The 19,167-nt window shown below is 41.4% G+C and overlaps 1 protein-coding gene across 1 annotated transcript in view; it reads left to right on the top strand.

Annotated features, from left to right (window-relative positions):
* The window catches only part of LOC309559490 (cytochrome P450 2G1-like), a 31,817-nt gene that overhangs the window by 6,721 nt on the left and 5,929 nt on the right, over positions 1-19,167 (top strand). The window contains exons 3-7 of the mRNA XM_082262764.1: positions 125-285; positions 2,312-2,488; positions 4,814-4,955; positions 14,200-14,387; positions 15,540-15,681. Coding sequence (XP_082118890.1) covers positions 125-285; positions 2,312-2,488; positions 4,814-4,955; positions 14,200-14,387; positions 15,540-15,681 — 810 coding nt within the window. The remainder of the gene's footprint in view (positions 1-124; positions 286-2,311; positions 2,489-4,813; positions 4,956-14,199; positions 14,388-15,539; positions 15,682-19,167) is intronic.

Genomic DNA, 19,167 nt, shown 5'->3' with positions numbered 1-19,167 from the left:
AGAGGTTCTTTTATTGAGAAAGCATAGTTTAAAAAAAGGCTCTGCTTTTGGTAAAGACCGCGTGTGTCACTTAAAGGTTTCTTTATTTGCTGTTGAATAAACAAAACCCCTGATCTCTTTGCAGAAGTACCATTTGATCCCACCAGTCTCTTGCGTTTGGCAGTGTCCAATGTTATCTGTTCGGTTGTTTTTGGAGACCGATTTGACTATGAAGACAAGAAGTTTCGGACCATGCTTAAATTGCTAGAAGAATCATTTTTGCTCCTGTCCTCCGGATGGGGCATTGTAAGTTGTCCTAACAGCTGAAGGTTGTATTTTTCCTGCAGTCAGGCCAATATGTGTTTTCCAATCTACAGTAAATCTCTTCTATAAGTGACAAATATCTTTCTGTTAGATGGTAAAAAATGGCCAGATTTAATAATGTCATCTCAAACTAGCTCAGTTCACCTTTTTATTAAAACAGGGGCTCCAGAAATTAGATCTCACTGTCATACTGATTGATTATGCCTTTGAATTATATAACTGCCTTTAGCCAGGTCATGTATTCATCGCATAAGAAAAAATAAATAAATTACGCTGCATTAAAACCATTTATAGAGCCATCGGAGTGTTTAGTGATGGGTTGAACTGCCCTGGGTTCTGTTCAAGCAGGGTTTGGCAAACTTCTAAGAAATTCAGAGGCCAAACCCAAACCCTGTTGAAATAAATGAGTGCCACATCTGTCAAATTAAAAATGTTAATTTTCTGGGCTAATAGGTAGGAGATGTGTACCAATACAAATGTGTCCCTTGATAAAGCGCATAGCGCGAAACATGTAGTCATGGCAACCATATAGCTTGTGGTCCACCCTGGTTCCTGGTACTTCCCCGCAAGTGGCGCCTGTCCGGCTGATGTCACCGCTACGGAACTTACAGCAGAGTCCTTTCATCCTCGCGCCGGCTGGTTTCCGGCTTAGTGCACACACTGCTCAGCAATCTTGGGAGACTGACCTCCTCGCACTTGTGTTGCTTGCTGCCAGGTGCCCTTATCCACTCCAGCCCAGGGGGATGTAAGCATTTTATGTACTTTGTTTTTCGGTTATCAATACCAATAAACTGTTAACCTTTTCTATACTGGATGTTCACCTGACTTTCTTATCCATTGCATCCCGGTGTGGTTCATGCGCTGCCTTCCTCATGTACTTTTATCCATATCAGCACCCTTCCTATGCTCGTTGGCTAGCAGCAGAAAAAACGCTGGGGAGCCTCACAGGCTTATTTCTATCCCTCCACCCTAAAGGCACCCCAGGAGCGCCAGATTTGTGATTATTGCTTTGACTTCTGGTCTGGAATTTTTCCTATGGCTGCCCTGGGTGCGAATCTCTTTACTGAGCCATTAGTTGGCTAACAGCAGAACAACCGCTGGGGAGCCTCACAGGCTTACTTCTATCCCTCCACCCTACAAGCATCCCAGGAGCGCCTGGTTTGTAAATATTGCTTTGATATATACAAGTGGTGTAAATACTACTTCTATATATTATTTTTAGCTCCCACTGAAAAGGAGGCCGAACGGGTGACCATCAGCTCATCCCGAATTGTGATATGGCACTGTGACTCCAGTAATTCTTTTAAAAACAAAAGTGAGATGTCCCAAAAAGAAATATCTCCTTTGAGCAAATATTGATATTAAAGTGTTCAGACTGTCAGAACTTTGATTCTCTAATTGGACTTTGTGCAAGTAATTATATCCGGTTTCTGTCAGTAGCATACAACACTTTGCCAATCTGTGGGGTTGTCTGGGCAGATTTGAGAAACTTGTTTAATTACTATTGCCATTTTCCTAATCCTACTTGCTAACAAGGAGCTAAAAGAATGTGAAATATGGATTTGATAGGTCTGAAGATGATGGCTTTGAAAGTGTCCATGCATTTTTTCTCTAAGCTTGCATTCACGCCTGAGCATTTACAGATGATAAAGGAATAATTTTTTTTTCATGCTTGAGCAATTCTTGTTTTAGCCAATGGAAAACCTGTTACTAGAAGGAGATGGTTGTTTAGGCTTGAAAAACACTTTTTTAGGCCATTTCATTCATTTTTCAGGTGCTTCCATTGAAGTCCATAGTGCCACAAACACCCTTTTCTGCTTCTAAAGTTGCTCATGTAGTGTCGAGCTACAGACAGTACTCATATGTAAACAGGCGTCATTTAAAGCATCATTTAGGTTTCTGAGCATTTTAGAGCTTTGAGCTTTAAGATACAAATCACTCAGGTGTGAATCAGGGCTAAACATTTTGTTAGAAAAAGAGAAATATTCAACTTAATTTTTATTTTCAGCTAATCAATCTTTTTCCAAAAACAATGAAAACCCTTCCTGGACCCCATCAGACAATATTTAAAAATCTTGACAAGTTGAGCGAGTTTGTTGCAGAGTCTTTGGAGAGTCACAAGCAGACACTTGATGTTAACTGTCCTCGAGACTTCATTGACTGCTTCCTTATCAAGATGGAGGAGGTGATGTATATGTGCTGTTTACTTTTCCTCTTTGACTTATTGTGCTGTGTTCTTCAATATTTATTACTGTTCGTCTTTCATTAACTTTAGTTAGCTAAAGCTAAAAAGGAAACGTTACAGTGACCTTGTTGCCAGCAAAATTGTTTCGTAAATAAAAGGGCTCCTGGAAAAGTACTTCTCCAGAATCTACGGATTATCACTTTGAGAGAATCTTCATATCCCGTACTCTGGGAGTGCCAAAGCCTTGCCCCCTTCTGCACTCTGTGGTTATCTGCCACCCCCTACGTCACTACAGGATACAGCAGTAATGTTGTGGCCACCAGGAGGAACCATAGTGTATAGTGGTGGACTAGGCACCCAATGCATCCAGTGGTATGTTGGATGCTGAGGCCACCAGGAGGAACCATAGTGTATAGTGGTGATCCAGGCGCCCAATGCATCCAGTGTTATGTTGGATGCTAAAGCAGCATTAGCAATTATTGCTCTTTAGCTAATCCAGGTCAGTGCCTGAAGAAGAGGATATAAACTTCTTCTTTTGCGATTTCAGAGTGGGGTTAAAGCTAAATTCTACCCAAAATGTAGAAAAATGTTTTGGTGAGAGAAGAACAACACTAACTAGAATTTGCATCTAATCATTCAGGTACAAACAATAAGGTGTCTTGCTAAGGTGAGCAGCTGATTTCCATATAAATACCTGCTCAGCTTTACAAAATGAACACAACATTGTTACTGGATTACATTTAGAAATCGAAATACCAGGTCTGCCGTTGCAAACTAGAAAAGTTGCATTTGTTGCAGGATCAGAGCTTTCCATTGGCCCATACACTATGATGAAGCTGTCACCAGCTATTGATTTAATGATTAGTGTTTTTTATTTAAATATTTAGAGTTATTATTATAAATATTATTATTATTTTATTAATTTTGTACGAAGTGCTGGGAATCTAGCGTATCTATACCTCCAGTGCAAATACAGAGGACCGGAACCTCAATGGCTGGTTGGTAATGTTCTAAACATTTCTAGAGAAACCAGACTGCAGAATAAAGGAAGTCGCTCAGCCATGATTTTCCGTGTGTGTGTTTGGGGGGGGGGGGTGTATATTCACATGATGCCCTATATTATCACATAGTTGACAGATTTGACATAGATGCCATTATCTATCCCTTTTCATCTTAAAGTGGTTGTGACCCTAAAAAGAAAAAAAATCTTCTGTTCCTTTAAAGCATTATCAATAACAGTGCTTCTGTGGTGTAATTTGTCTCATTCTATGTTGTTGTAAAATACCTGGTTGATCTTGTCTGTTCCTATGCTCCCCTATGTGTATTGACCATGGTAATTATGGCTGCTGATCCTTGATACCATGGTCAGTTTACATGCCTTTGTCATCACGCTGTGTGCACAGTCACTCCCTCTCCCCCCTTCTTCCTTGCCTGTCATTTTCTAGTCTGTGTGAGAGCCGATCTCCTGCCTGCCCTTTTCCATTTCTGCTGCTATTCACCTGCGGCTGTAAAGTCAGATTTATAAATAATTGGCATCCCTTCTGTTGTAGCAAGATATAAAGTACTGCGTGTTAGCTTTTTAAAATGATAATCCTAAATACCTTCTTGCACAGCGACGCTGTGTGGTCACGTTACTTTCTCTGCTGGCTGGCATGTGTCTGAGGGGAATCTCTGGCCCTCCCCCTGCACTCAATGAAGGAGAGTGGAGGGAGGTCATGTGACCGCACAGTGGAGCTGTGTAAGAAGGTATTTAGGATTATAATTTAAAAAAAAATAAAAAATCTGACACAGTACTTTATATCTTGCTACAACATAGGGGATGCCAGTTATTTGTAAATCTGACCTTACAACCACTTTTGCGATTATCTTTGCAAATATTTTTACATCTATGTTAAGTAAATAAATTGGACAAAAATTTTTAGGGGAGTCTGGTACTTTCCCTGACAGCATCTCCGATGAGAATTTGGAGGATGAGGCTGCTTTAGTGATCAGTGTTCAAATGTGGAGCGAGAATATTTTGAATGGATTTGGAATATTCACCTTAGAGTCCGTCAAAACCAGGGGATTTGTTGATAGGTAATTGGGCTATAACCTGGGTAATCTCCACTGGATGGAAAGGTTTGTTTAGCTCTGATAATTGGGTCTCAGTCAGTTTGGGGAGAGAGATGTGGCCCAGGAAAGAGTCAATTTCCTCTTGACGTGCGTATTAGTATAATCTTTGATGTTATCTTACAACCACTTTAAATGCACTACAATTTGCTCCATGTCGATGCCAAAAATAAATCTTTATATGTAATGTATTATATTTTATATTCAATAACACAGGAGAAGGACAACCAGAATTCTCAATTCCACTTTGATCATTTATTTGGAACAGTTATTGATCTCTTTTTTGCTGGGACAGAAACTACAACCACAACTTTAAAGTACGGTTTACTTATTCTGCTAAAATATCCGGAAGAGGAAAGTAAGTATTATGTAGCATCCCAAAACTTACAATGACATTAAAATGTTGACTTGGACATTTCAAAAATTGTTGACATCACAATAGTAACTGCAGTTTATTATATCAAAAATATGGCTTCAAGATTACAGAATTTTTTTTTTTTTTCTAAAAAATTTCTCAAAAAATCCACCTTTACAAACTCCTAGAAAACGTTGCAGTAATTTCTGGCTTGTGTATATTGGAATACATTTTCCAATTGGCCCACTACTTCAAAGTGATCCCTGTTAGGCCAGTCCTTAAATCACCAAAATACTTGCATAGTAGAGTACTTGAATTGACATATAGTCCTCATGTCCTCATACGAGTAAACTGACACATATGGAGAAGAATTACAAAACCAGGTTTTGCCACTGCCCAACATCCTTGAGCTTTGATTTTTTTTTTTTTTTTTTGAGGGGATAATAACTTGGATGGGGTTAGGGATTATGGTATGTCCAACTTGACAGGAACAAACAAACCAGGGACAGCTTCCTCCCTATTTACAGCTTTGCTTGTTCCTCCTGCACAGCTTGACTTGATTCTCTGTTCAGCTTCACGTGACATACACTGCAGAATTTCAATTGATTTGTTCTTTGGGAGCTAACAGTCTCTTGTTAGCTCAGCAAATGCCCCTTACAGGCTAGGAACTCCCAGTCCCTTAGATAGGCAACAAATGGGGAGTGAACTGCAACCTGACATACCTTCAGCTCCCCTGTAGACACTGGCCCCAGCTCGACTTCTTGCAAGAAATGCTCTTCTTCCCAGTCTACCCGACTGACACTCTGCACCAGTCGAACCTTACACACTGGAGATCTCCCAGGGAAAGCCTGAAGACTTAGGCACACTGCTGTCTTTAAGAGAGACCTGCTACATGTGGAAGTTTCTACCCTTGTCTGTCTCTACACCATGCTGATCTACTCACTCTGTCCTTTCCTGCTTGCCCTGCCTCTCCGGAAAGCCTCCTCCAACATGTGGTAGGATTCTTTTAGGCCAGCCACCTGAGTCACAGCCTGAGGTTGATCCCCTCCCCAGCAGGGGTCCCTCAAGGGCCACTGACAGGCTCCCTCAGCACTGCTTCTCCATCTTCCACCAAACTCCTCTACTGGCATGACTCATGTCTATTTAAGGACTCGCTTAGTCCCCAGAAGGCTCACTTCCTGTGGATTGGCTAAGGGCCCCTAAATATGCAAGACAGCCCTCCTAGCTTCCACTCACAAATTTCTAAAATTTTCTCCAATACTCTAGATCCAGGGGGAGGCACCAGAAAGCTGCCTGGATGAGTCATCCAGCTCTGAACTCTAACGAATATTCTGATATTATAATACTGACTGTGAAAGCACAATACTATTTTTTTTTTTTTTTTTTTTTAGTGCTTTACTTTATTTGACTGCCATAGATGTGTCCTACACATCATGGCAGTCAGTTATAACAAGCCCGCAGCTGCAAAAGCAGCCACAAGCTTGCTTCAAAATGATTCTGTTGGCTCTTTTTGTCAATGTAGAAGTGATCTGGGTGGCAGTACAGTCGTCAGTGGTGGAGACACCCCACCCAGTGGTTTCAGGCTCTTCTGTTTGGAGCCCAGAGCTATTATATAGAACATCAGGATGGTGAGTAGGGGAACAAATCCTCTATGTACCTAAAACTAAAAGCACTGGACTAGGTGGCTCCTGACCTCCAGGTTGTTGGACAAACCCCTATCCTCCCAATACCTGTGCTTATCTGTGGCTTATACTACTATGTTAGATCGGGTATACACAGGGTGGCAGGCTGATATGCCTACCTTGGGGAGGGAGGAGTGGGAAACTTGCTTGAGCTCTTAGATTTCAGCTAGAGACCAGTTTATCCAGCTACACAGGATATACTATACACCTCAATGCTTAGGGACCATCTATCTCTCTGACCTGCCCACATTTTGGGCACAGGTGGTCTCTGATGTAAACTCTGATGTGTGCGGTTTAACTCTCAGGTTGGACCACAAGTTATTATTTGAATGTTTTTGATGACTCTAATATAAGTTGACACATAAAACTTTTCATCTGCTATGTTTTCTTTTATGCCCCCAAAGAGAAACTGTTTTGTTGGAAATCTGATCAGCCCCCCACTGCCGCTTCTTGGGTTCTGGAGTAAATAGAGTTTTACCTTTTATATAAACTTACCTATCTTAATCAAAAATGTACTCAGAAATTTTATAAAATTCGGTCAGATTTTGGTCAGATGAGATAAATTTGTGGGGCATACTGGCTGACGGGCAGCTGCCGCATTGATGTGAGGTGTTACTAGGGACCTGCTTCCCCTTGGCTTAAACTGTGCTTGCTAAATGATATACTAGCCCCGCCCCCCTTCCTTCCCTACCTTATCCTTCTCTCCCCCATGGCCTTCCTCAGGTTAGTGGTCTTTCCCTTTTCCCTGTTCCTGCATACTAGCTCATTATGCCTTTGTCTTGCAGGTTTTTTTTAATTTTTTTATTTTAGGTTTACAACCGCTTTAAATGCTGGAAAGGTTCATGTCAATCAGTCAGAAGGTGTCGCCCAGCGACCTCACGCCATGCACCACAGAGCGACAGCCCACTAACTAGATCAGACATAATTCAAAGGGGAGAGCGTCATCTGCATAACTCCGCCCCTACATGTATCCAACAGCAGGAGGGCACCACCCAGCAGCCCCACCACACTAATTAGATCAAATGTAATTCAAAGGGGAGAGTGTCATCTGCATAACTACGCCCCTCCATGTATATTATGGCACCAGAATCAGTGCCATAATAAAATGAAAATACAAATCATTCTGAATGTCTGATACCAGAAAGAAGTATATAAATGCAACATTGAACCCTTCAGACTGTTGACCACAGAGAAAAGGGAACTGACACAAAAATTTCAATTAAAAATTATAAAGAACCAGTATAAAGCATACTACTGAAATGTATCAACATATAAGATTACCTATATTGCTATCTAGTGGTCAAAAAGGAGTATATAATGTTCACAATAAGTCAGATGAATCATCAAAAGAAAAAAAGCAAACAAAATATATATTTAAAAAAAAAAAAAAAAACTAAAGTGTGAATATGGAAATGGGTCTTGTGTCTTGTCATAAAATAGGACTAGCTATTATTTATAAAGCAATTAATGTCCCACTCTATGTTAAGGCTATGGTGCGAAAAGCTTTGCAGGTCGAATATCCACCTGGTCTCAAGCCTGGACACCTCCCTTTTTACATATGAACCCCTCCAATGTGGTGACAATATATCTATCCCCATAAACAACGTTCCTCTGGGATCTCTCCCATGGCATTCGTCATAATGTCGGGAGACATTGTGTTTGGGAAACCCTTTCTTAATGTTGGTAATGTGTTCCCCTAATCTCACACTCAAAGACCTAACAGTCCTCCCAACATATTGGAGCCCACAAGGACAGATGAGCAAATAAACCAAGTTTTGCAAGGCGCAGGTGATAAAAGAAGAAATCTCAAACTCTTTAGAATTCAAGTTAGATCTAAAATTAACAATCTTCCTTTGCCTATTTGCGTTAAGGCTACAAACCCCACACCAACGGCATGGGAAAAAGCCTTTCTGTTGCTGAAAATAAGAGGTTCCCTTTACCGGAGCATCTAGAACGTTGGGAGCAACATGCAACCTTAGTGATGTTACACCACAAAACACAACCTTAGGGTGCTCAGGTAGAGTAGGGTCCAGAACCTGATCTGTTTTTAGGACTTTCCAATGTTTCCTAAAAATCTTTTTGATGTCAAAATGTTGTTTAGAAAAGGTGGTCACAAAACCGACATTATGATCCTCAATCCTATTAGTTTTGCTATTTCCCTTCAGGATTTCCATTCTATCTCTTCTTGAGACCTCCATAATGGTATTTTCCAGAGCTGACTCACTTCTCAACAAAAGGTTTCCTAAGGACAGTAGACTGTTGTAAATAATCCTCCTGATAGGTACAGTTGCACCTAAGGCGCAAAAACTGTCCCTTAGGGATGGCCAGCTTAAAGCCAAGTAGAGTGATGACAGCTATGTTGTCCAATATAACTGTTCCTATCAGTTGGCTTGAAGTATGTCGTGGTAATCAGAGAGCCATTCCTAACCTCTATATTGAGGTCAAGAAAATGTATCCCACTAGACCTAGCCTCATACTTCAAAACTGTCCCCAGCGTGTTATTTAAACCATTCATGAAACTGGCCAGTGAAGTCATGTCTCCGTTCCAAAGGAGGAGAACGTAGTCTATGTACCTTCCTCAATAGACTAATTCCGGACTTCGGGGAGCATAGGCGACATCCTCCACCCACTTGGCCATAAATAGGTTTGCCATGCTCGTGGCAAATTTTGCCCCTATGGCCACCCCTCGGTTCTGGAGGTAATAAAAACCTCCAAACTAGAAGTAATTGTGAGACATGGCAAATGCCAAAATTTTCATCAGGAAGGCTTTCTGTAAAGGACATAGGCCTTCATCTCTCGTCTGAAAGGACTCGACAGCCTCGTAACCATGATGATGTGAGATGATAGTGTAGAGGGACGTCACATCAGCTGTGGCCAAAATGTAACTGTCCATCCACACTATCCCCTCAAGTTTTTGAATAACCTGGGATGAATCCCTAAGGTAGGATGGGGTCTGGGTCCCCAATGGCTGGAGAAAATTATCCACATATCTACCAATTCTGGATGGGTCACCAATGACTGGAGAAAATTATCCACATATCTACCAATCCTGGAGGTGACAGTCGATTCCGCTCACTATCAGCCTTCCAGGTGGTTTAAATTGTTGCCCATCATTGTTGCCCATCTAGTGCACCTGTTAACCTCCCTGGCGGTAATCCAGAGTGTGGCTTGGAGTCATTTTTAGTACCAAAAGCGGTAACACCAAGCCATACTCGGGATTACCCTGTAGTCAGGGCCGACGCTACCACCGGACCAATCACTGAGTATAGGCGCTGTAGCACAGCCCAGCCACAGCACTGAAGACCCAACCCAACGTCTCCTGAGTCCTGACAGAATGGAGAGGGCCCATGCCTCTATGATCATTGACAGACAGTCACAGTCTGTGACCTGTCTGTCTCTCTGACACTTTCTGGTGCCAGAAGTTGTGATCGTCCCTCCCATAATCCATGCCATCCCACTGAGACCAGTATATCCAGCCAGCCAGCTCTGCTCTGCCTTTCTTCCCTCCCCTTTGTCCAGCAGCAGAGCAGAGTCATCTGAGTAGTGGGCACTCCGGGGTTGGTGCCTGGTGATGTGGTCTGTGACAGCTGGAGGAGCCAGGACTGGAGACACCACAGAGGCAAGGTTTGTGCCTAAGACTGCAAGAGACAGAATCATTGGATGCAGAGGCATCAGAGCAGAGCCCCAGTGGTGAGTGAAGAACACAGTGACATTCTATAACTGACTGTATAGTGTTAGTGTATAAGACTGATCTGTCCTCAGACTCCTCAAGTATGTGATGTCATGCCATCCTCCACCTCCCTCCTCCTCTCCCTTCCTCCTCCTCCCCCCTCCCTCCACCCCCCTCTCCCCCCTTCTTCCCCCTTCTCTTCCCCCTCCTCCTCTTGCAGGGCAAAGGGGGTGGAGTCAGGGGCAGAGCCAAGGGGGCAGCAAAATGAGATTTCACCTAGGGTGTCAAAAATCCTTGCACCAGCCCTGCCTGTAGTGAAACTTACCTTGTCCCTACAATCCCCCCTATGTCCTCCAGCTGATGCTGGCAACCGTTTTCTGGGTTCCCTTCCCTGCAAGCGCCGCTATACAGGGGGGCGGAACCCGGGCGAAAATTTAAAAAAATAAAATAAACAAAACATGACATGATACATTGTAATCTGTTAGGATTACATTACTGTATCAAACCATTTCACTTCAGTTTTGTCTCTAGTGCTTTGTCCAGTGCCCTGCCTGCAATTTTACTGTTTTATTCCTTTTAATTTTATTAATAATTGATTAATTTAATAATTTATTTTATTAATTAATTTTTTAGTAATTTTTATTCACTTTTACTGTTTAATTCCTAAGAATCACAGACCTACAATATAAAACAAAATATTTCCATGCAAAACAATGTACCAAAAATAAATAAAAAGGTATTAACCGCGCTAATGGAAAGAAAACAGCAGCGACTTCAAGTGTGACCACACCCTTCTGGTGGGGATGATAAGGGACTATATCGTAGAGTTTGCTAAGGACAACAACATCATCAGCAGTAATCAGCACGGGTTTACAAATGGGCGTTCTTGTCAAACCAATCTCCTAACATTCTACGAGGCGGTGAGCTGTGAGCTAGATAAGGGCAGACCAGTGGATGTGGTGTACTTGGATTTCGCTAAGGCGTTTGATACAGTTCCCCACAAGCGCTTAATTTATAAAATAAGGTCTGCAGGTATCGATAGCAGGGTTTGCTCTTGGATACGGAACTGGCTAAAAAGGCGTGTCCAAAGGGTGGTAATAAACAGCGCATACTCAGACTGGTCTGAGGTGGTAAGCGGGGTCCCCCAAGGCTCAGTCTTGGGACCAACCTTGTTCAATTTATTCATAAACAACATTGAGGTCGGGATCAGTAGTTCGATATCAGTTTTTGCAGATGACACAAAATTGGGCAGGGCAATAGCAATAACTTCACAACATGAAGCAGATATCCTACAGAATGACCTGGACAAAATAACAGAGTGGGCAACGACATGGCAAATGAGGTTTAACGTGGAGAAGTGTAAGGTTTTGCACTTGGGGACTAAAAACATAAAAACACAATACACGTTAGGAGGGGAGCCCTTGGGGGAATCAAAAATGGAGAAGGATCTGGGAGTCTTGGTTGATGATAGATTAGGAAACAGCATGCAATGTCAAGCGGCAGCTTCCAAAGCCAACAGAATATTAGCATGCATAAAGAAAGGGATGCATTCCAGAGATAAGACTATAATCCTTCCACTTTATAAAACTCTGGTCCGACCGCATCTGGAGTATTCCGTCCAGTTCTGGTCGCCAGTCCTCAGGAGGGATGTTTTGGAGCTGGAGAGAGTCCAGAGAAGGGCAACTAAACTAATTAGGGGATTGGAGGACTTTGACTATGAAGAGTGTCTACAATCGCTCGATTTATTCTCCCTGGAGAAGAGACGTCTGAGGGGGGACATGATAGCAATTTATAAATATCTTAATGGGGATCCCAGCTTAGAAAAAAAGCTGTTCATTCGAAGGGATTGCATGAGGACTCGAGGGCATACAATGCGATTAGAGGAGAAGCGTTTTAACCTCAGGCAACGCGGGGGGTTCTTTACTGTTAGGGCAACAAGATTGTGGAATTCTCTACCACAAGAGGTGGTTTCTGCGGGTAGTATGGTGGCTTTCAAAAGACTCTTAGACTTACATCTCAAGGATCAGAACATTCAGGGGTATGTGAGATGATTACAGCCACACACACCTACACAGGTTGAACTAGATGGACTATTGTCTTTATTCAACCTCACCTACTATGTAACTATGTAACTATGTAACTAAACAGAATCTCTATAATAAGTGACTTATTATAGAGATTATAGAGAAAAACAATGTACCGCTTTGACATCCAAAAATACTGACCTAATCAGACCACCAGGGAGGTTAATTTCAGCAGCTGAAACTGATTAACAACCCCCTTTGCTACTTAACTGACCAGATCAATATCCCAGGAGTTTAACCACTTTACCACCGGAGGATTTTGCTGTCTTCCGTCCAGGCCACTTTTTGCGATTCGGCGCTGTGCGATTTTAACTGACAATTGCGCGGTCGTGCGATGCCGTACCCAAACGAAATTTACGTCCTTTTTTTCCCACAAACAGAGCTTTCTTTTGGTGGTATTTGATCACCTGTGCGATTTTTACTTGTTGCGCTATAAACAAAAAAACAGCGTTTATTTTGAAAAAATAACAATATTTTTCACATTTTTTTATATGAAATTCCCCCCCAAAAAATGTAAAAATCAAATTTTTTTTAAAATTTTTGGCCAATTTGTTTTCTGCTACCTATGTTTGGTAAAAAAAATCACGATAAGCGTATTTTGATTGGTTTGCGCAAAAGTTATTGCGTTTACTAACTACGGGAAAGATTTCTGTCATTTTTGGTGGTTTTTTTTAACGCGTAATGGCGGCAATCTGCGATTTTTTTTTTGCGGGACTGCGACATTGCGGCGGACAGATCGGACCCTTGACTGACATTTTTGACACTTTTGGGGGTACCAGTGACATTACTGCAGTAATCAGTGCTATAAATATGCACTGTTACTGTAAAAATGACACTGGCAGTGAAGGGGTTAATTTTATTGGAGAGGGAGGGGTTAATGTATGCCTGGTGCTTACTGACGTGTGGGGGGGAGGTGACTTTGTGAGACAGGGACAGATCGGATGTCCAGCTATGCTGAACACTCCGATCTGTCACTCCCTGTCACTATGGAGATCCACCCGCTGTGTTTACACACAGCGGGCGGATCTCCAGACTCGATCCCCGACGATCGGGTAAGAGCAGCGGCGATCGCCGCTGCTCCTCCCCTGGCCCGACTCCCGCTGTGAATGAAAACAGCGGGAGCGCGCCTCCGGCGGCGCGCGAGCGCCGCCTACAGGGGGAGGAGTCCAGCGACGTAGGTCTACGTCGCTGGACGGGATCGTGGCAAAGTGCCGCAGTAGCCTCCATGTGAGCGGAGGTAAAGTGGTTAATTGACTTAACACTATACTCTGATTAAAAAGTGTTCCTTTATTTTTTTTTGAGCAGAGTACATTGTATCAGTTCTCCCCATATTGGGCAACATAAAAATGTAATCTACCATCTTTTTTTTATACAGATCCTGCACATACAGCAAATAACGTCTTTAGGGTTTTAAAGATATTTCAGGCCAAAAGTAAAAATGTTAGAATGCGTATGCAAAAGTTAGCAATGGGTTTGTTTCCAAATACAATATAATGTAACAATTGAAAATATTCTTTTTGTATGCTTTTTTATTCAAAAAGAGTTAGCATGTGCTTTGTCATCATGTAGTAGTGTGAGTAATGGAAGCACCAATGAAGGGTTTTTTTTATTTGTAGGTTGTGTATGTCTATGCAGGCATCTACAGTAGGTTAAGTGGTTGATTGAAAAGATCTATCATCCACAAAACAGGACAGACTGCCATTGACTACAGTGGTAACCTGTTAACTGTAAGTGCTTAGTATACCCCAGAAAAAAAATCAAAGTCTACCAACTCTGATGTTTTAACAAATTTTTTTTTGGAAACTCTAAAGGGAAGGTCCATGAGGAGATTGACCATGTAATTGGACAGAGCCGGAGTCCCTCAGTAGAGGATCGCATAAAAATGCCATATACAGATGCTGTTATCCATGAAATTCAGCGGGTGGCTGACATAACACCTCTATCACTCCCTCATGGTGTCAGCCAGGATGTCACTTTTCGAGGATATACCATTCCTAAGGTCAGAAACTTCAGGGATTGTTTTTACTGTGTGCACCAGGATAAGGGCCTGTGTTGGCAGGCTTTGGCAAGAGGCAGAAGAACAGACGGTTGAGCTGCGGTTATACCCCCTTACAGTTGCCTATCTAAACAACGACCAGAGGAGGCTGTAGAAATGAAAATTTTATGTGACTCGTCAAGTTAACAGTCGGCACAGCAAGTAAATGTGTGCTGCACTGTGAACTTAATTCTGAAGGTCAAATACATCGGTCAATGAATTTTGAATGATCTCAGCCTTCAGCACAAGCCCAAAGCTTGTAGACACAGCCCCTTACAGATATATAGACAACATTTCTATTTATACATAAGCTGATGCTCAGATACTGCTCTGCACCTTCTTTTTTAGTACTGTACTTCTAAAATATAGATATTTGCTAATGTTGCACTACTTCCTCTTACCCACACTGTCACCTCCTATACTCTACTTGGTTATTATTGATTCAGCTGTTATCCCTCTAGATCAGCGGTCTCCAAACTGTGCCCCGGGGGTCAGATGCGGCCCTTTGCTTGGCTTTATTTGGCACTAATCCTCCCACTGATTTTAAGACCCCATTCCTCTTACTAACACCAACAATGGGGCATAAACCCTATCACTGACATCAAAAATGAGGCACTATTCATCCGCCTAGTATTAAAGATGGGGCACGGTTTACTGCAACTGACACCAGGAGAATTTCTACCCCCCCCCCCCCCACTGGACACTGTCCAGCCCCCTAAAGTCTGAGAGACAGTAAACTGGCCCTTTGTTTAGAAAGTTTGGAGACCCTGCTCTAGATTGTACATGTAGGGCTGTCTATTGTATCTTGTTTATACTAATTATAATACAATACAGCTTTAGGTATTCGTCACTGGGATATATTTGTGTTAAAAATTCAATGTTTTGGGGTCAGTTTTAATTTCAAACATTAAAAACATATGTATATCTTTTGCATATATGTCTATCTTTACAATTAGGTATTTCCTACAAAGAGCATTTTTCACACTGGGTTGTCAGAGAAATCTAGGTGGGAGCTGTTTGCTTTCAGGCTATCTCTCTATCTCTCTTTATTCATTGCAGCTGTTGGAAGTGACGGCTATTTTTACAATATTATGTATTATTCCATTATACTTCCAGGGCACAATTGTCTTCCCTATGCTGACATCTGTCTTGAAGGATCCCAAATATTTTAGGAACCCTCAGAAGTTTGACCCCACACACTTTTTGAATGAAAATGGTGGCTTTAAGAAGAACAATGCCTTCCTGCCTTTCTCATTGGGTAACGTCTGTCGTCAATACAAATTATGCAAATGTAGCATGTGAAGATGACTAGTTGGAAGGTTTTGAAGTTAAAGTGTTACTTAACCCACAACAGTAAAATCAGTGTGTACATGCAGTATGGCTCCATTCACACCTGAGCGTATTGTTCTCCGTTTTTTTCAGGTGTTTTTTTTTTTTTTTTTGGGGGGGGGGGGGGGGTGTTTTTTCAGGCATTTTTTTGCAGGTGTTTGAAGACCGGCATTGACATCTAACAAAAACGCTTATAATCTGCCAAAAAAGAAGCTCATGTACTTTTTTTGAGCTTCAGGTGACAAAATGCTCATATGTGAACAGGGGCCATTGAAATGAATAGGATTTTGCGACTTCAGAGAGGAGTGTTTTACGAGCTGAAAAAATGCTCAGGTGTGAACAGGGCCTAAAGCTTGCTTGTTATACTCATTGTGGAACCTAAGAAGTTAATCATCTGCATTGTGTAAAAAGGCTGTTTGATCCTGTCTTCTCTGATCCTCCTTTTCTTTTACTGTCCTGAATCCATCTTCTAATAGAACAGAGCCTTGGAGGCATTGTGCACATGCTCAGTTTGGTGTGTATTGCTAGAGATTTTTTTTTTTTTGGGAGGGTGCATGTGATCAGTACAGAGCCGATTAGCACTGTCCAGACAGAGGGTCAGGAGTCCTGCAGCCTCATAGGACAGTCAAAGCAGAATGAAAACTCCTCACACAAGCTTTAACCAGTGCTTGGCCAGACACTGATGGAAGTAACAAGACTGCTATATACTGCTAATGAGAGAAGATATTTAGCAGTTTATATTTACTAAAATAAATGCATTTCCATGTTCTGTGTACTGTGGGAGACCAGATATAGTGAATGCAGGCTCCTGGGTTTAGTAACACTTTAAGCCTCTCATCTCTAATTGGATTAATTTTGGATAAATAGTAATTATGACCCTTGCTATGCAGAGTTGTCCTTTATTCTGGAGCCCTACTGTAAAGTTCCCCCATCATTAACCTCCCCCTTGCTGCTTGTGCTTCTTCATTTACTTCTGTCCTGCATTCCTTCATGTCAGACACATAGAGACGGTACAGCAAAGGAATTCCTGTACTGGTCTGTAAGTACATCTTTTATCATGTAATATGTAAAGACAACTTAAATATAAACAAACTTAGGTATATTCAGAGAATAAGACAGAACTGTTTTAAAACAAAAAATACCTCCAAAAACAAGATGGCGTATAACCAGTTCGGCTCCACTTTTTTGCTTCGCATACATGTAAAAACCCTAATTTTTGGCAATAAATTTCCTTAAACCCCCCAGAACATTATATATTTTCTGAAAGCAGAGGTCCTGTACAATAAAAAGGTGATAGTCGCAGATTTTTTTTGTTTCAAGTGATATTTTTGCAACTGTTAAACGCAAATTTTCCAGAAAAAATATAATAACATTTATTTTAGTGCAAAACCACACTATAGAATACCCATTTTTGGTTCAAATCTAAAAAATGAGGGTCCTTCGAGTAATTAGATACCAAACATTTCATTTTTTAAAATTGAATGCGCCCATGCTACAAAAACTATGATGCCCAAAAATCACCTCAGGTGACACTTTAAAAGTCATTACAGGTCATCAATTTAGAGTTAACTAGGAGTTCTTCTGCTAGAATATTTGTTCTCACTCTGACGTTCACAGCAATGTCATATGTGTGGTGCAACTGTGGTTTACATACAGGTACGCACCCTGGGCTGCGTTTGCGCAGGTGTGTGGGGCAGCGGGGGTTTTCAATGATCATTTTTATTTCTTTTACTTTTTTCTTTAACCACTTTAAGACCGGAGGATTTTCCTGCTTAACGACCAGGCCACTTTTTTCATCTTGGCACTGCGCAACTTTAACTGACAATTGCGCGGTCATGCAACACTGTACCCAAACAAAATTTATGTCCTTTTTTTTCCCCAAAAACAGCTTTCTTTTGGTGGTATTTGATCACCTCTGCGCTTTTCATTTTTTGCGATATTAATAAAAAAAAGAGCGAAAATTTAGCAAAAAATTTACATTTTCTACTTAGGTAAAAAATATCCAATATATTAAATTTTTGTCATATATTTAGGTCAGAATGTATTTAGCTACATGTCTTTGACAAAAAAATTCTCAATGAGCGTATTTTTAACCACTTTAAGACCGGAAGATTTTACCCCATTCCCAAGCAGGCCATTTTTTGCGATTATTTAATGGTCAATTGCGCGGTCGTGCGACGCTGTACCCAAATTAAATGTATGTCCTTTTTTTCTCACAAATAGAGCTTTCTTTTAGTGGTATTTGATCACCTGTGCAATTTTTTTAATTTTTGAAAAAAAGAACGACAATTTTGAAAAAAAAAACAATATTTTTCACATTCTGATATATAACATTCCCCCAAAAAAAATTACAAATCAAAATTGTTAACATTTTAGGCCAATTTGTTTTCTGCTACATATTTTTGGTAAAAAAAAATCACAATAAGCATATTTTCTTTCAAAAACATTTTATTAAATTTCTTGGTGAACATGAACATGTAAATAACAGTGGATTTACAAGGACCGTATAATACAATGCAAATTAATATTAGACATGTAACAAGGTCAATAGCAAAAGGGAGACTTAAGAACTCTTAAGATTTGAGGGGAGAGAGGAAAATACAATATCATCACAGAAAAAAGTGAATACAATAAGCATATTTTGATTGGTTTGCGCAAAAGTTATCGCATTTACTAACTACGGGAACGATTTGTCATTTTTATTTATTTATTTTTTTTTTTTTTACTAGTAATGGCGGCAATCTGCGATTTTTTTTTATTTTTTATTTTTTTTGCTGGACTGCGACATTGCGGCAGACAGATAGGACCCCTAACTGACATTTTTGACACTTTTGGAGGGGCCAGGGACATTACTCCAGTAATCAGTGCTATAAATTTGCACTGTTACTGTAATAATGACACTGGCAGGGAAGGGGTTAACACTGTTGGTGATCAAGGGGTTAAATGTGTGCCTCATGCTTACTGACGTGTGTGGGGGGAGAGGGTTCTGTGACAGACACATATCGCAGGTTCAGCTATGCTGAATCCTGTGATCTGTCCCTGCCTGTCACAGAGGAGATCCGCCCGCTTTGTTAACAAAGCTGGCGGATTTCCTCAGTCTTTCCCCGAAGATCGGGGAAGAGAGGTGGTGATCACCGCCCCTCCTCCCCTGGCCCGTCTCCCGCTGTGAGTGGGAGGAATCTGGTGACGTAGGTCTACGTCGCCAGACCCAGGGCTGCCACCTTGCTGCAGTAGCAGCAACGCGAGCAGTGGTAAAGTGGTTAATGTTTTTATTTTTTTTTTTATGTGATTGCCATCACAAGAGGTTAATAAACCCCTATGTGATAGCATTGAGCAGGTGACAGGTACTCTTTCTGGAGACATTAGGGGGTCTAATAGACCCCAATGTCTCCCCTACCCTTCACACCATCTAACC

The sequence above is a fragment of the Pelophylax lessonae genome (assembly GCF_965119305.1).
Source record: "Pelophylax lessonae genome assembly, chromosome: 7".
NCBI classification, from domain to species: domain Eukaryota; kingdom Metazoa; phylum Chordata; class Amphibia; order Anura; family Ranidae; genus Pelophylax; species Pelophylax lessonae.
Note: the sequence above shows the minus strand (reverse complement) of the source record. Positions and strands in the feature narration are given on the sequence as shown.